This window comes from Silene latifolia, chromosome 9 (assembly GCF_048544455.1).
Source record: "Silene latifolia isolate original U9 population chromosome 9, ASM4854445v1, whole genome shotgun sequence".
NCBI lineage: Eukaryota > Viridiplantae > Streptophyta > Magnoliopsida > Caryophyllales > Caryophyllaceae > Silene > Silene latifolia.
This window is the reverse complement of record NC_133534.1, coordinates 226264928-226281105: the sequence shown is the minus strand read 5'-3', so window position 1 is coordinate 226281105 and position 16178 is coordinate 226264928. Positions and strand designations below refer to the sequence as shown.

At 38.4% G+C, this 16178-nt stretch overlaps 2 protein-coding genes across 3 annotated transcripts; both read left to right on the top strand.

Moving 5' to 3' along the window:
* Positions 1–240: 240 nt before the first annotated feature.
* On the top strand, positions 241–3836 carry LOC141600485 (uncharacterized). 2 transcript variants are annotated; one of them, XM_074420726.1, is made up of 5 exons: positions 241–435; positions 520–574; positions 680–749; positions 828–916; positions 2083–3836. In XM_074420726.1, exons 1-5 carry the CDS (start codon positions 374–376, stop codon positions 3628–3630), a joined length of 1824 nt encoding a protein of 607 aa, XP_074276827.1. In that variant the 5' UTR covers positions 241–373; the 3' UTR covers positions 3631–3836. The 2 variants fall into 2 exon arrangements, with proteins under 2 accessions (XP_074276827.1, XP_074276826.1); XM_074420725.1 differs by having other exon boundaries at positions 680–752.
* A 373-nt stretch (positions 3837–4209) lies between these two features.
* On the top strand, positions 4210–10511 carry LOC141600483 (magnesium-chelatase subunit ChlH, chloroplastic). The gene is made up of 5 exons (XM_074420724.1): positions 4210–6018; positions 6295–6377; positions 7143–8945; positions 9338–9814; positions 10021–10511. The coding sequence occupies exons 1-5, from the start codon at positions 4578–4580 to the stop codon at positions 10396–10398; spliced, it is 4182 nt and encodes a 1393-aa protein (XP_074276825.1). The 5' UTR covers positions 4210–4577; the 3' UTR covers positions 10399–10511.
* Positions 10512–16178: the final 5667 nt, after the last annotated feature.

Here is a 16178-nt window from a genome sequence, read left to right as displayed (position 1 = left end):
TATTGTACACAAATTCTTGTTTGTGACGGCACATATCCGTCACTCTTGAGTGACGGATACCATTTTACCTCACAAAGTACCCACTTTTTCTCTCTCTGCAACACTATTCATGTGGTCCCCTTTCTCCACTAACCCATTTTGTTACCATTTTAACTCACAAAATATCCGCCACAAATGGTAACTCATCATAAGGGAGACCAATTGTTTATTGTAAGGCTCACTTAGATGACCTCACCTGGGTTAGAGCCTCTAACCCCAATGTATTTGCTGTTGAGCGGCTTTTGTTGTTAGAAAAGAAGCCGAGAATCAGACTAAGAATTCAAAACCCTAAACCTTGATGGGAAGGAATTAGAATGATAATAGTGAAGTAAAGATGAATTCGACAGCAATAGAGGCACTTGGTCATCTCTTCAAACTCACTGAAATCTTCATTGAGTACGAACGACTGACTATTCTTCTTCTTCTTTTTTTTTTTTTAGAGTAGTAGTAATACAAGCAAACGAGTTTGTGTATTTGCAGGGACGATGGTTATTCTTCTACTGTTATTCAACAATCTACCTTACCCAAACACATCGTAACTTCCTTCATTTTTAATTCTTTCTTTCTTTATTGTTTTTGATTTAAAGTAAAGATGTTGCTCTTGTTGTATTCTATCTAATTCAATTTTTGATTTAATCAGAGATTCAAGGATGACGATGACGATGATTCTAGTGCCAAAATTAGGTCTAATGCCACCCTGGAATCCTCAGGTGGTCGGTCACTTGCTCTTTTTTTTGAATTATTATGATTTTGATTACTGATTTGCTGCTTGTTTGTTTGGCTGGTAGGAGATGCATCATTAGTTGTTGATCATCAAAGTGTCACTGAGGAGATGACTATTCTTGGCCTTCCTTTGTCGTTCCGAACTAATAAACAAGTAAGTTCTGTTTATGTTCCAACTTCATTACGCTTCTTGTCCTTCCTTTATGTGCCATGTCTTGCTTATGCGATTTCTGTACAACCTCTACTATTCAAACACTGAACTAGATATTGGAAATTATATTCATGTAAAAATGATTCCAGAAATTCTGGTGGATAAAAAGAATTGTTCCTTTTTGCGAAACAATCTGATCAGGGATACAAATGATAGGACTTGTTGAAGATAATGTACCGTGTATGTGCAAATCGGGTTTGATAATGGATGTTACTTAAGCCAAATGCTTTAGCTTGTTTGTAGATATAGGCAATAGCTTCAAGTATAAGACCTATCGCCTACTATCCCATTCAACTGCTTGGAGCTAATTTCCTATAAGGAAGTATATTACTCCCATTCAACTGCTTTTAAAATTACTCCCACTATCCCATTCAACTGCTTTTAAAATTACTTAAAATGATCATATTTTTATCCCAATCTTCTCATTTCACACATTCAGTATGTCCTTTTTAGAGGGTAATATGAGAGTTTCCCTAGTTTGGAAATTTGGAAACAATTTGGGACAAAGTCGACAAACTAAAAGCCCTGTTTGTAATGGGGAGTTGTTATATGGTGAGGCAATGTGAAGGCTATATAGAAATTACAATTAAGTTTGAAGACCTTAACTTTGTTAGCTCCTCCCCCAAATGGGTGGCATCTTTGTTTAGAATATAACCTTTAATAAAATAACGAGAGGTATGCATGTGATGGCATAAAGCTTTATCGATACTGTCTTTGGCCTACGCAAGACACGAAGAGATTATATTTTGTTTGTGTTATTTGGTCACCCTATTTGTTCAAAGCATCCTTGATACAGTTAGATGATGCTTTTGTTGTTTGAGGAAATACCTGTTATTGTTGTTTACAGAAACAGCAGTTGCTGTCTACTGTTTTTGCTCCCCGGTTACCTGGTGATGGGGAGTTGAAGGGCGTACTATACCTACTCTTACTTTATGATTGCCTGTCTAACAAGAGATTAAGTTGGATAATGGTATTTATTGAGTAATGAGGGGTTTTCCACTGCGCCTGCTGAGAGGTTTTTGACAAACTGAATCTTTAACCTAAGCATCATTATTTAAGCAGTCTTTAGTAATTCCGACTTCAAATTTTGCTTTTAATTGTATTTGCAGAATGGGGTCGGGCAAATTAAGAGGAAAAGTAAAATTGCTCAACATAGTCAGCAGAGGCCTGATGAGCAAGTTGAAGAATCTTGCAAGATGAATGAAGAGGTGCCTGATCAATCTGAGCATATCCACGACAGTTCGCCCAAAACTGAAGCAATTATGGATGGCTCGGTGGGGGTTGATTTGCAGATGAATATCGAAATAATGTCTGAAGAGGATAGACCCGACTTACTCACGGCAAGCACATCTTCTGGAAGCAACATGCTTGATGACCACATCGAGGACGATATGTATTTAACCGGGCAGCTCAAAGCACTGGGCTCGATCTTGAGCAGCAGTATAATGCAACCAGAGAGCTCTCATTCTACTATTGTGGAGCAGCCCGTGCTATCTGATTTGTCTGAAGAAACCCATAACGTTGTGGCTAACGATCAAGAATACAAAGATAGTGGTAGATGCTGTGGCACTTGTGGCGATTGGGGTGCTTATTGGGACTGTTTCTATTTGAGATACTATTTTTATAATTCTGAAACCAAGGAGTCTACCTGGCATCCACCTCCAGGTATGGAAAACTTTGCATCTAGTGAAAGTTGTTGCTCAGTTGATGCATCTAATGTGGGGTTATCGATGGCCGCCGGTCTCGGGAAAGACCAAAGTGAAGAAGCTCATTCCATTAGATATGAGCTGGTTGATAAAGTTGACTTAAATAATATAAACAAAGAGTCGGGTGGCAATGTACTAGTTGCTGCTAGTTTATCATCTCCAAGTTCAGACGAGTCTCGTATTCTTGACAACCATTGCAAAGATGACTTTCATACGATGGATACATCTGTTGGTACCATACAGTCGACCAAGAGGAAAGTTCGGAGGAGGAGGAGGAGGAAATCAATTGCGAACAGTGAGGCTAATGAGTTGTATGAAGCTGAAGAAAGTTATATTGATATAACAAAATATTGGTGTCAAAGATATCTATTGTTTTCGAAATTTGATCATGGTATTAAGATGGATGAAGAAGGGTGGTTTTCTGTCACTCCTGAAGCGATAGCTAGGCACCAAGCTTCACGTTGTGGAGGTGGCACTATTGTTGATTGCTTTGCTGGAGTTGGTGGCAATGCCATACAGTTTGCCAAGACAAGTAAACATGTGGTTGCCATCGATATTGATCCAAATAAAATTGATTATGCGTATCATAATGCAGCAATCTACGGGGTTCAAGACAATATTGATTTTGTAACGGGGGATTCTCTTTCACTGGCGTCCGAATTAAAGGCTGATTCAGTGTTTTTATCACCTCCATGGGGAGGGCCTGATTATGTTAAAGTCCAGCGTTATAGCATACACATGCTTCAGCCATATGATGGGCAGCTTCTTTTCGACACTTTCAAGGTAACGGCCCGAATGATAATTATGTTCTTGCCTAGAAATGTTGATATTGAAGAGTTGGCTGAACTATCTTTATCGGCCGATCCTCCATGGTCACTGGAAGTTGAGAAAAATTACTTGAATGGCAAGCTCAAAGCCGTTACTGCCTACTTCAGTAGGATGTTAGGATGAAGATATAAATACAAGTGAGAGACGAAGTTTGCAGTACATGTAACTGTCTATCCAGTGTGGTTTAGGTCCTTAAATACAATGTAAGTGTATGTCAGAGTGCTTTAGGTGCTTAAATAGAATGTGAATATCGTGTTGCATTATGAAGCCGAAGTTTAAAGAGACATGGGGTTATCGAAGATTAAGAAGGGAACTTTGGAGTGATAATATGGTATTGTTGTCATTATTTTGTTCCTTGGCAAGTACTACTGGGTTAAGGTCCTTAAGGATCCCCATTCTTTTTTTTTTTTTTTTTTTTTGACAGCAAGGATCCCCATTCTAGTACATGCGTTTATTGATGTTTATCCTTTGTTTTATGCAGGGTAACAGAATGTAAACTTGTTATTATACATAAAAGCAAATGTAATACAAGTAGTTGTAGGAAAGAGCTCAATTAAAGATGCATGGCCAAGAAGAAGGAAACTTGGTCCCATTATGATCTCACTTTGAAATATCAGTCCCCTTTCACTCTGAGTCACTAGAAATCTAGAATGAATGAATGAATGAATATCTGGCATATACCTTTTTATTATTATCTCCAGATGATCCTAGTTGGCAGTTAAGAGAATCGACATGCACCAATAACAACACAAAAAAGCTGATAATCATATCCCTCTTACAGATAAACAACAACAAACCTCTAATTCACAAGACCTTTTGTTTCCAATCATTTTTACTCCTAAAAAAAGGCCACGTGTAGTCTTGTATACCCACTAACTCAAACTCCCGAGCACCAACTGCACTGCACTATTATTATCCCCTCTCTCTCACTCTCACTTCTCAGAAGCTTTCACCACTTCTCTCCTCCAAAGTGTGGAACATACATACACTTTCATAGTCTGCTTGCTTAATTCCACCAAATCCACATTTATTTTTTTTAAATTTGTGTACAAACTTGTTGTTTTATCATCATGTCTAATTCCATGGTATCATCGGCATTTGCCAGCTTACCAACTTCAACAAAAACTGACCATCTTTCTCACAAAAGCTACTTTCTTCACTCTTTTCTACCTAATATTAAAAGATCAACTTCCAGAGCTATTACTAGAAAGAATGGTGGTGGTAGTACTACAATCAAGTGTGTTGTTGCTGGTAATGGTCTTTTCACTCAAACTTCCCAAGAAGTTAGACGAATTGTCCCCAAAAGGAACTCCCAAAACCAACACTTACCTACTGTTAAAATTGTCTATGTTGTCTTAGAAGCTCAGTACCAATCATCCCTTTCCGCCGCTGTCCAAACCCTAAACAATCCTTCTAAATATGCTAATTTTGAGGTTGTTGGTTACTTAGTTGAGGAGCTTAGGGATGTTAACACTTATCAATCTTTCTGTAAAGACCTTGAGGATGCCAACATTTTTATTGGGTCTTTAATTTTCGTGGAGGAGCTTGCTGTTAAGGTTAAGAATGCTGTGGAGAAGGAGCGTGATCGGATGGATGCCGTCCTCGTTTTCCCTTCAATGCCTGAGGTTATGAGGCTTAATAAGTTGGGTTCTTTTAGCATGTCTCAACTTGGTCAATCAAAGAGTCCTTTTTTCCAGCTTTTTAAAAGAAATAAAAAAGGCGGTAGTGCTGGTTTTGCTGACAGTATGCTCAAACTAGTCAGGACTTTGCCTAAAGTCTTAAAGTACTTGCCTAGTGATAAAGCTCAGGATGCTAGGCTTTACATCCTTAGTCTCCAATTCTGGCTTGGCGGTTCCCCTGATAATTTGGTTAACTTTGTCAAGATGATATCCGGCTCTTATGTTCCTGCATTGAAAGGGACAAAAATCGAGTATGCAGACCCGGTTTTGTTCTTGGATACCGGAATTTGGCACCCCCTTGCCCCGTCTATGTATGACGATGTTAAGGAGTACTTGAATTGGTATGGGACAAGGAGGGATGCGAGTCCAAAACTTAAGTCTGCCAATGCACCAGTCATTGGGTTGGTTCTTCAAAGGAGTCATATTGTTACAGGTGATGAGAGTCACTATGTGGCTGTCATCATGGAGTTGGAGGCAAGAGGTGCTAAGGTGATACCCATTTTCGCCGGTGGGCTTGATTTTTCAGGACCCGTTGAGAAGTTCTTCATTGATCCAATCACAAAGAAGTCAATGGTGAATTCAGTTGTGTCACTCACTGGTTTTGCTCTTGTTGGGGGACCAGCAAGGCAGGATCATCCTAGAGCTGTTGAAGCATTGATGAAGCTGGATGTGCCTTACATTGTTGCATTGCCCTTGGTCTTCCAGACCACCGAGGAGTGGCTAAATAGTACCTTGGGTTTGCATCCTATTCAGGTTGCTTTGCAGGTTGCTCTTCCTGAGCTCGATGGCGGCATGGAGCCCATTGTTTTCTCTGGTCGTGATCCCAGAACAGGCAAGTCATATTCTTCTCGACTCAAAAGTGTTGGTGCTTTTGATGTTAGCATGTATAATTATGAAAATAACTTGTAGTATTTGATTTTATGCTTAGTGACCTCTAGGTTTTCCATGTTTATTTAGACTACTATGCCTGTTACTGTATGATGCAGAGCATGCAATTATGCTTTAGTTGTTTAAGACAGACAAACTAAAGTCGTATGTATTGCGATCATGTTACACGTGTTATGTCGAGTCTTCTAGACCTGATGGTTGGAACCTTGGCCTGATGCAGGAAAATCACATGCTCTTCACAAGAGAGTGGAACAGCTCTGCACTAGAGCCATCAAATGGGCTGAGTTGAAGAGGAAAACTAAGGTAATTCATGTGCATCCCCAGCAAGGTTTCCTTAGTTTTGAGTAATTCTTAAAGCTTTTCTAATCTAGGGAATGTGTTTGGTAGTAATTTATTGATATCCTCTTCTGTGGTGATTTTGAAATATCCTAGGCATGTTTGTTATTTACACGAGTATGTGGTTGAATCTTTGAAGTTCAGAAAACAAATACACACACATCCCACACACCCCGTATACTGATCACATGAATTGCAATAGCCACAGAGTTAATGGACTAGTTCTAATGATTTCTGATTCGTAAGTCTTGCTTTAATGAATGCTGTTAAAGGTCTCTTGAAGATGTATGTAGTGTCCTTAATGTGGTTGTCGTATGGTCCCTCTTGAAAGTATCCATTTTCGTGTGTGCTCTTTATTTATTTTTTAAATTTGTTTGTTCCATATCAGTTCCCTTAGGGGGTTAAACATTCTTATGCCTCTGTATTTATTTGTTGATAAGAAATAATAATATGAAAAAAAAGCCATGCTTTGTAGTATTATACTCCCACTGTTCCAATCATTTGATTACCTTTGATTAAAATACTCCTCACAAATGACTGAGACAAGGGAGTATTAGCGTGGGAGTGTGGCTGCCTTGAAAGTAAAATTGTACAGAAAACCTTCTGTGTTCCGTTGATTGTACACTGAATCATTACTTTCTGTTTCTGAACTCTTCTACTGGTTGATGTAAAAACTAATGGGGTAGCTGTCAAACTAAGAAAGTGGAATGCTGACACTTACAAATGGTGCAGGCTGAGAAGAAGTTAGCCATCACAGTCTTTAGCTTCCCTCCAGACAAAGGGAATGTTGGAACTGCTGCCTACTTGAATGTGTTTGCATCCATTTTTGCTGTCTTGGAAGACCTCAAAAAAGACGGTTATAATGTTGAGGGGCTCCCAGAGAATGCAGAAGCCTTGATTGAAGATGTAATCCATGACAAAGAAGCTCAATTTAACAGCCCCAATCTCAATGTTGCATACAAAATGAATGTTAGGGAATACCAGCAGCTAACTCCTTATTCAACACTCTTGGAAGAAAACTGGGGAAAAGCCCCCGGCAATCTGAATTCTGATGGAGAGAATCTGTTGGTCTACGGGAAACAGTATGGAAATGTCTTCATTGGAGTTCAGCCGACTTTTGGTTATGAAGGGGATCCAATGAGGCTGCTTTTCTCAAAATCAGCCAGCCCTCACCATGGCTTTGCTGCGTATTACTCATTTGTTGAGAAAATATTTGGAGCTGATGCTGTTCTCCACTTCGGCACTCACGGATCACTTGAATTTATGCCTGGCAAGCAGGTGGGAATGAGTGATGTCTGTTACCCTGACAGTCTCATTGGGAACATTCCGAATATCTATTACTATGCGGCTAACAACCCCTCTGAAGCTACAGTTGCCAAACGGCGAAGCTATGCCAACACTATCAGCTATTTGACACCTCCAGCTGAAAATGCCGGGCTTTACAAGGGTCTCAAACAGCTGAGTGAACTTATTTCCTCCTACCAATCCCTTAAAGACACTGGACGTGGCCAGCAGATCGTGAGTTCCATCATCAGCACAGCCAGGCAATGCAATCTTGACAAAGATGTGGATCTTCCTGAGGAAGGAGTTGAAATCTCTGCTAAGGAAAGGGACTCTGTGGTTGGAAAAGTGTATGCTAAGATCATGGAGATCGAGTCCAGGCTTTTGCCTTGTGGGCTCCACATTATCGGAGAGCCTCCTACGGCGTTGGAAGCAGTTGCCACATTGGTTAACATTGCAGCCTTAGACCGTCCTGAAGAAGGAATTTCGGCATTCCCGTCTATACTGGCTGAGTGTGTTGGAAGGGAGATAGAGGATGTGTATAGAGGGAGTGACAAGGGAGTGTTGAAAGATGTTGAGTTGCTTAAACAAATAACCGAGGCTACACGTGGGTCCATTGCAGCATTCGTGGAGAGAACAACTAATGATAAGGGTCAAGTTGTTAATGTCAATGACAAGTTGTCTTCAATTCTGGGCTTCAGTTTGAATGAGCCATGGATTCAGTACTTATCCGACACTCAATTTTACAGAGCCGATAGGGAGAAATTGAGAGTTCTGTTTGGATTCTTAGGGGAATGTCTGAAGCTTATTGTGGCCGATAATGAATTGGGAAGTTTGAAGCAAGCCCTTGAAGGAAAATACGTGGAGCCAGGTCCTGGTGGTGACCCAATTAGGAACCCTAAAGTGCTGCCTACTGGGAAGAACATTCATGCATTGGACCCACAATCCATCCCTACAACTGCAGCATTGCAAAGTGCTAAAGTGGTTGTGGATAGGCTGCTTGAGCGTCAGAAGGCTGACAATGGTGGGAAATATCCCGAGACAGTCGCACTTGTATTGTGGGGAACTGATAACATCAAGACTTACGGAGAGTCACTTGCTCAGGTCCTGTGGATGATTGGGGTGAGGCCTATTGCTGATGCATTTGGTAGAGTCAACAAGGTGGAACCAGTTAGCCTTGAGGAGCTTGGAAGGCCTAGAATTGATGTTGTTGTCAACTGCTCAGGAGTTTTCAGAGATCTGTTTATCAACCAGGTAAACTTCAAGCCCACCCATGAATTTAATTAGTGCTTTAGTCTGCTTTACATACAATTTTTTTTTATTATAACTTTAATACAAGTAATGTACAAGTCGGGAAGGACCGTCTATGGTAAGAAACGGCAAGACGGTGAATTTTAAGGTTTTTAGCTCAGTTTTCAACGGTGACTCAGTCCCCAGATTCCTTGTATACTCACCTCGTACTACCGTAAGAAGGTCTAATACTCTAATCTATGTTTTGCCATGGTACATTAGTTACTATAATTCTCTGTAACCTGGTTGTTATATGTTAAGGAGTACTATATACTCAACTACAGCACTCAAATTATTTGTATTTCAGTTGGGTGTGAATTTTCTAGCGGTTATATAAAATGTGGTGTGTTTTTCAGATGAACCTTCTTGATCGGGCTGTTAAAATGGTGGCCGAGCTTGATGAGCCAGAGGAGCTGAACTATGTCAGGAAACACGCAGTTGAACAAGCCAATACTCTTGGTGTTGATGTGAGAGAGGCGGCCACACGGATTTTCTCCAATGCGTCAGGCTCCTATTCCTCAAACGTCAACCTTGCTGTCGAAAACTCTTCTTGGAATGACGAGAAACAGCTGCAAGACATGTACTTGAGCAGGAAGTCATTTGCCTTCGACAGTGATGCTCCCGGTGTAGGGATGACTGAGAAGCGCAAGGTGTTTGAAATGGCTCTAGCCACAGCTGAAGCAACATTCCAGAATCTGGACTCATCTGAGATTTCTTTAACTGATGTGAGCCACTACTTTGACTCGGATCCCACAAACCTGGTACAGGGCCTGAGAAAGGACGGGAAGAAGCCGAATGCTTATATTGCTGACACTACCACAGCTAATGCCCAGGTAGGCTTTAGTGTCCAACTTATAAGTTTTTCTTTCAGGTGAAAGGGAGTTGGAAATCTACAAAGGCAGTATTGATAAAGATGAGATTAGTCATTAGTATAGTTTTAATTAACACGGTATGATGTTATACACAAGTGACAAAATGTTGTTGCTTATGGAACACCAATTTTTCGTTAGCAAAATAATCTGACAGTGAACTTTGGCAGGTACGTACTCTGTCTGAGACAGTTCGTCTAGATGCAAGAACAAAGCTGTTGAACCCAAAGTGGTATGAAGGAATGCTGTCAACAGGATATGAGGGTGTACGTGAGATCGAGAAACGACTGACCAATACAGTAGGATGGAGTGCAACCTCAGGGCAGGTGGACAATTGGGTATATGAAGAGGCCAACACAACCTTCATAAAAGATGAAGAGATGTTAAAGAAGCTAATGAACACCAACCCCAACTCTTTCAGGAAATTGGTTCAAACATTCTTAGAGGCCAACGGAAGGGGTTACTGGGATACATCGGAGGAAAACATTGAACAGTTGAGGCAGTTGTATACTGAAGTCGAAGACAAGATTGAAGGAGTTGATAGGTGAATTATGTATGATTAGCCTGTGAATATCCAAGAATTGACATTGTTCATTTATTTTGAGTCATTACTGTCAACTTTTCGAACATTGAATAAGAGGAATCAAATTAGTTTGTATCATCTCTTGTTAATATCAAATACTTGAATCAGAATTCTTGAAATGCTGATCAAATTTCCATATAGTCAGCCAAAAGTTTCAAGTTCAATCCATACACGTCTATCAAAGCTTATGTGCTACTTGTGAAAACGGCAATAAGCTACTGTATCACCTTACTCTTAATAATATAAGAAGAAAACCTAAAAATGCCAAAAATCTTCTTCCGGGGAACCGCCAGAAAATCCCTTTGATCTATCACCTCCCACATTTTTTCACTCCGATAATTCGTTTCCACCGCTCACTAAGAAAGCTAAATGCAAAACTGTGCACCTAAGTAATTCTCTTGTGGATCCTAATATATTGGATCAATTTCAATGGATCCCATCGACATTTCGGGACAAAGTGCAAGGCTTTAATGTGCCTACTGCTCCAGATGGCCTCTCCTCTCTCCTGACTTTTGATTCTAATTCTGATGATGACTCTCCTCCATGGCCAGTGGAGGATGAACGATGCCCTACGCCCTACAATACTACATTCCCACCAAAAAGAAAGCAACCATCCATAAGCCCGGGTGCTGCTCCCTTATCATCAAAAAGGTTCCGATAAATCAGCCGCTTATGTTACAGTCGGGTGAAAGTATAATCATGATCTTGATGACGCCACTTATCATCAAAAAGAAAACTTTCACTACCTGATATAGGTCATTCCTATTACATAGGCCGGTTCACATCTATCCAAGATTATAATCATGATCTTGATGACGCCACAACATATAGTCGACGAGTGGAAGTATCAGACTGCACTATGGCCATACCAAGCTAGCGATGTTGATTGTTGAGCCTAATGTTGAACTCAACAAGTGCTTGCCAACTGCAACTCTCCCAGGATTGTCGAGTAAACCAGACTCCCACACATAGAATTGTACAAGATCAAAATCCTAGACCCAAGTGTTCCTCAAACCGATATCATGCATAGATAACCTTTAATCACGTCATTTAACTATTGAGCATGCTGCACAGTTAGAGATTTCTTGAATACTGTATCAATTACCACTACACGTCTTCACCACATGCCATCAACAATTAACCCGGCTCTAAACTTGAGCGAGTAAATAAAAAATAATAAGTTGCGACAAAAATGGACAAATTAAATTCTACAATGATGAAAAGTAAAACGAAAAACCCATAGCAATTGAAGAAACAAGTAGTGATGGAAAAAACCGCCACAAATGTATGTTTGGATCAACAATCCGACTTAGGACTACAAATGAATATATGACTCCAAATTTATGTTGTTTTGGCCTTCATAAACGCAATATAACAAGTACAAAAGCAGTCAAAAATATTGTAGAGAACATTTCGCCTTCATATTAAGTATCCATAAAAACAGATCCTAAACATACATACAGACGATAGAGTCATACACCAACATCAACATAATTACCAAGTATGAAGAAGCATTTAGCCTGCAAAGGAGCAACTGACCCATTCAATAATTCAACAACCATACATCACTAACAAATTGCTCTTAGTGACTAAAAACAACTGGATGTACAATTATTACTTGCAAAAATCATACAGAGCATTAGGAAATTAGAAGTTGCAAACTCATACACTGAACAAAGCATACTTGGCAACACAAATTCCGAGCAAAAATGTCACTATGGTTCGTTCAATCCAAATCTCTAGATTTCATATTAGGGGAAACCAAGAGCAGAAAACAAGGGGGAATGAAGGGTAATGAGAGCGGAACAACGAAAACAAGAGCCAAGCTAACAATGCCACAAAGACTAACAGCTCAAGTTATGGAGAGAGTTACGCACTATGCATCTTCACATTTTATAAACAGTTGTATTCGCAGAAATCTTAGTAGTAATGATTTGCAAAACAAATGAACCTCCTGGGCAGTAAAACAGTAGCAAGGCAATAATAGGTAAGAAACACACTAACTTAACAAGTATTACAGCCATAATAAACCGGAATGCAGGATAAAATTAATGAGATGCGTAAGCAAAATGGCAATATTAAAACCAAAGAAACTAGTTGAATTAGGCATTAGAAAAATAGCTAAGACGGTAGGTAATCTTCTCTACAAGCCATGCATAGCTAACCGTCGACAAGGCAAAAACATTATGATGCCAAAATAAACATAACCTCATACGGAGTACTTAAGACGGTGATCTTCTCTACAAGCCATATCTAACCGTCGACAAAGCAAAAAGCAAAAACATTATAGTGTGCTCCACCATAGTGACAAAAGATGAGGATAAAAAAGGACCCCAAGCATACCGACTAAATAAACATAACCTAATACTTAAGACGATTTCATTTGGTTATAAAACCAATTAGCCTGCTCCTGAATCAAAGCCAACCTAGTAAGGTAAGCATGAATCTCGGCAAGGTGAACTTTCTTCCACTTTCTATCCCACTCCTCCAACACCACAGTATCGACCTTGCTCAAAGAAGTCTTGAAAACATCCAAAGGCATTACCTTGGGAAAGCATTCACCCTCAGAAGCCTTGATTAAATGGGGATAAAGACGTCCTAAATCTTTCCCTTTGTTTTCATCATCCTCTTGGTCTTGGACAAGAGCACAACCAGCCTTTGCACCACGATGAACCCAAATCCTCTTGCTCAATTGAAAACATTTGAGGTCATGAGGGTTGGAAAAACGAGGATCCGATTCAGATTTATTGTGGTTTTTCTTGTACTTCTTCTTCAAACTTTTGGACTTTATCTTTAACCTGAGCCTTGGTAAATTTGGTATAATTAAGCTTACCTTTAACGAAATTAAAAAAATCATCATCCTGATTCTTAGAATTATCTTTATTAAAATCAATGAGACCTTGTAAAACAGCGATCTCATCATCGAAACTCCAAAGCCTATTAATGACCGGCTTCTTTTCATCTTCTTCAACAATAGCAACAGCTTCTTGTTGGGGTTTCGACACGTCAACAGCCTCCTCTCCATCAACTTTGTTGGAATCCGTTTTGGATTCTTTGTCATCTTCTTCTTCTTGTTCTTGTTCATCATGGAATTTCAGTTGTTTTTTACGAGGGGTTTGTTCTTCTTGTTCTTTATCTACTTCTTCAAGCCGACCTCTAGATCTTTTGGGTGCCATTAGTTAGGGTTTGTTTATGGAGTAATGAAGAGTGAAGAAGATACTACTACGGAATAGAATATACTCCCTCCACTTTTTTTATATATGACGTTTTGCATTTACGAGATAAGCCTTTGACTTTAATATTTACAAAAATATATTTATTCAAAAAATATAAAAATGGTACCATTAAATTCCTTACGAAAAACTCTTTCATATGAGTATACATATCATAATATTTAGTCTTGTATTTTAAGAGATATTGAAGAGAGAAGGGAGTGTCTCGAAATGTGAGAAAGTCATATATAAAAAAATAGAGGGAGTATAATAATAATAGAAAATATAATATAATATATAAAGAGGGGAGCGGGAAATGAAAAGGTAGTACTGTTTTTGGAGCGGGAAATGAAAAGGTGTGAGACTTTCGAGATTCTAGAATTTCAATATACATTGGGTCATTGGGATGGAGGAACTCTGTTTTTACGTATTTTTACGTCACCCTCAAATTACATCACCTCTTTGCATTGTTCGTATACATTGGGTCATTTATATTTTTATTTACGTCACTCTGAAATTACGTCACCCTGTATTTTTACGTATTTTATATTTGCATTATTCCAGATTCTAGAATTTCAATATAAATTGGATCATTTATTTTAAAATATAGTAGTATTTATTCTAGCAATATTACCCATCCTGAAATTACGTCACCCAATTTTTACGTATTCTACCTGTCGTTGTGTGTGAGTGTGTGACAACCTAAGTAATTTTTTTTGGGTTGTCATTGGGACGGGCGGTGTAAATACATGCTCTCCATATTCGTATCTACTGAGCAATTTCCACATTTATAGCCGCCCCACCCGTTGTAGCTAGGGGTGTTCAGAATAAACCGAACCGCAATAACCGAATCACAAAACCGAAAAACTGTCCATTTTTAAGGTTCGATTAACCGAACCATTTCGACAAATCGGTTCTTTGAACCGGACCGTTAACTTTATTATAGCAAAGGTTCGGTTAAGGTTCGCAATTTTAGATAACCGGTTAACCGCGAACCGAACCGTTTCACAAAAAATTAAGCAAAAAATTAAAATATTATATAAAAAACTGTTCGTTCGTTTAATTTTCTTAGTGTATCTAAATTTAAAATTTCTTAAACTGATTAATGCTAAAGTTTAGCTTATTAACATTATTGCTGGGTATAATATATAATGAAAATTTAATTAAACTATTAGAAAAAATTCCCAAAAATTAACGAAAACTGAAAAAAAAGTAATATAGAACGATTATCGGTTAACCGGTAACGAACCGCTAATAACCGTTTAAAGTGGTTAACCGAACCGTTTATAACCGTTTCTAACGGTGCGGTTTAGGTTCAGAGTGTTGGAGCTTGTGTCCTCCACAAATTAGTGTGATAACATTTATAAATCTCTTATAGGTTCACAAGGGTATACTTCGTATTTTATCAGTTGATTAACGATTACCTAATAACGGTTGGCTTGCTAGAAAGTTTGACGTTATTATCATACGATATGCGGTGATCAACTGGTCCCTAAAAGTCACACCTAAAGGATGTATTTGAGAGATGTAATTGTATGAAAATATAATCACATTGATGCCTTATATGACTAAACAGTTAGTCAACGTGTTGATGAGACGATTATTTAATGCCGATTAAATAATACTAGCTGAGACGAATTAACTGTCAATTCGTAAATTGAATATAATATGTTATATTTAATTAATGTATATAATGTTAGCTTGGACGAATTAATATGTTAATTCGTAATTAAATATAATCGGTTATATTTAATTAGCTAATTGTAAATATGCGATATTTATAATTGAAGTATATATTATACGATATTGTCATTATAAATTATTACGAATAGGCATTAATATTTATTTTTTAATTTGTTGTATGTAGAATTATTAATACGGAAGAAAATAAATGACAATTTATAATAATACACATTATTATACATTTTAGATAACAACTTAATATAAGGAGATTTTTCTCCTTATTTGTTGTGGATATATCTCGGTCAAACCGAGTGAAGAGGAAAAGAAATATTCCTATTTTCTCCTCTTATTTTTCGGTAATTATAAGGGGAGAGGGGATTCATTTCTTAACCTAATTCTCTTTTAACCTAGCCTCCTCTCATCAAAGAAAAACACAACAAAACCTAAATAATTTTACAGAAAATTTGGGGATCGATTCTAGCAAGAAGCAAAGGGCATATCTCATATCATCTTGGGTGCAACTGATAGGTGAATATCATTGCGATATTGTTCTTAGGCCGATTTTGCTAGGACCGAAGGTTGTTTCTTCATTCTCTACTTTTGTTTATGTAATTCATTTTATGACTCGCATTCGTCATTATAATTCGTTATAATCCTTAATAATAAGGGAAGTATACAGATTATTTCCCACAAGTGGTATCAGAGCCAAGGCCACGATTTTATTTTTGATGATTTTCATAAATTGAATTAAGCAAAATTGTTTGAATCGAAAAAAAAGGGGACGGCTGAGAAATTTTTTTTTTGCCGAGGAGTTTTTTTTCAGCCGAATTTTTTTCTTGTTTGATGATTT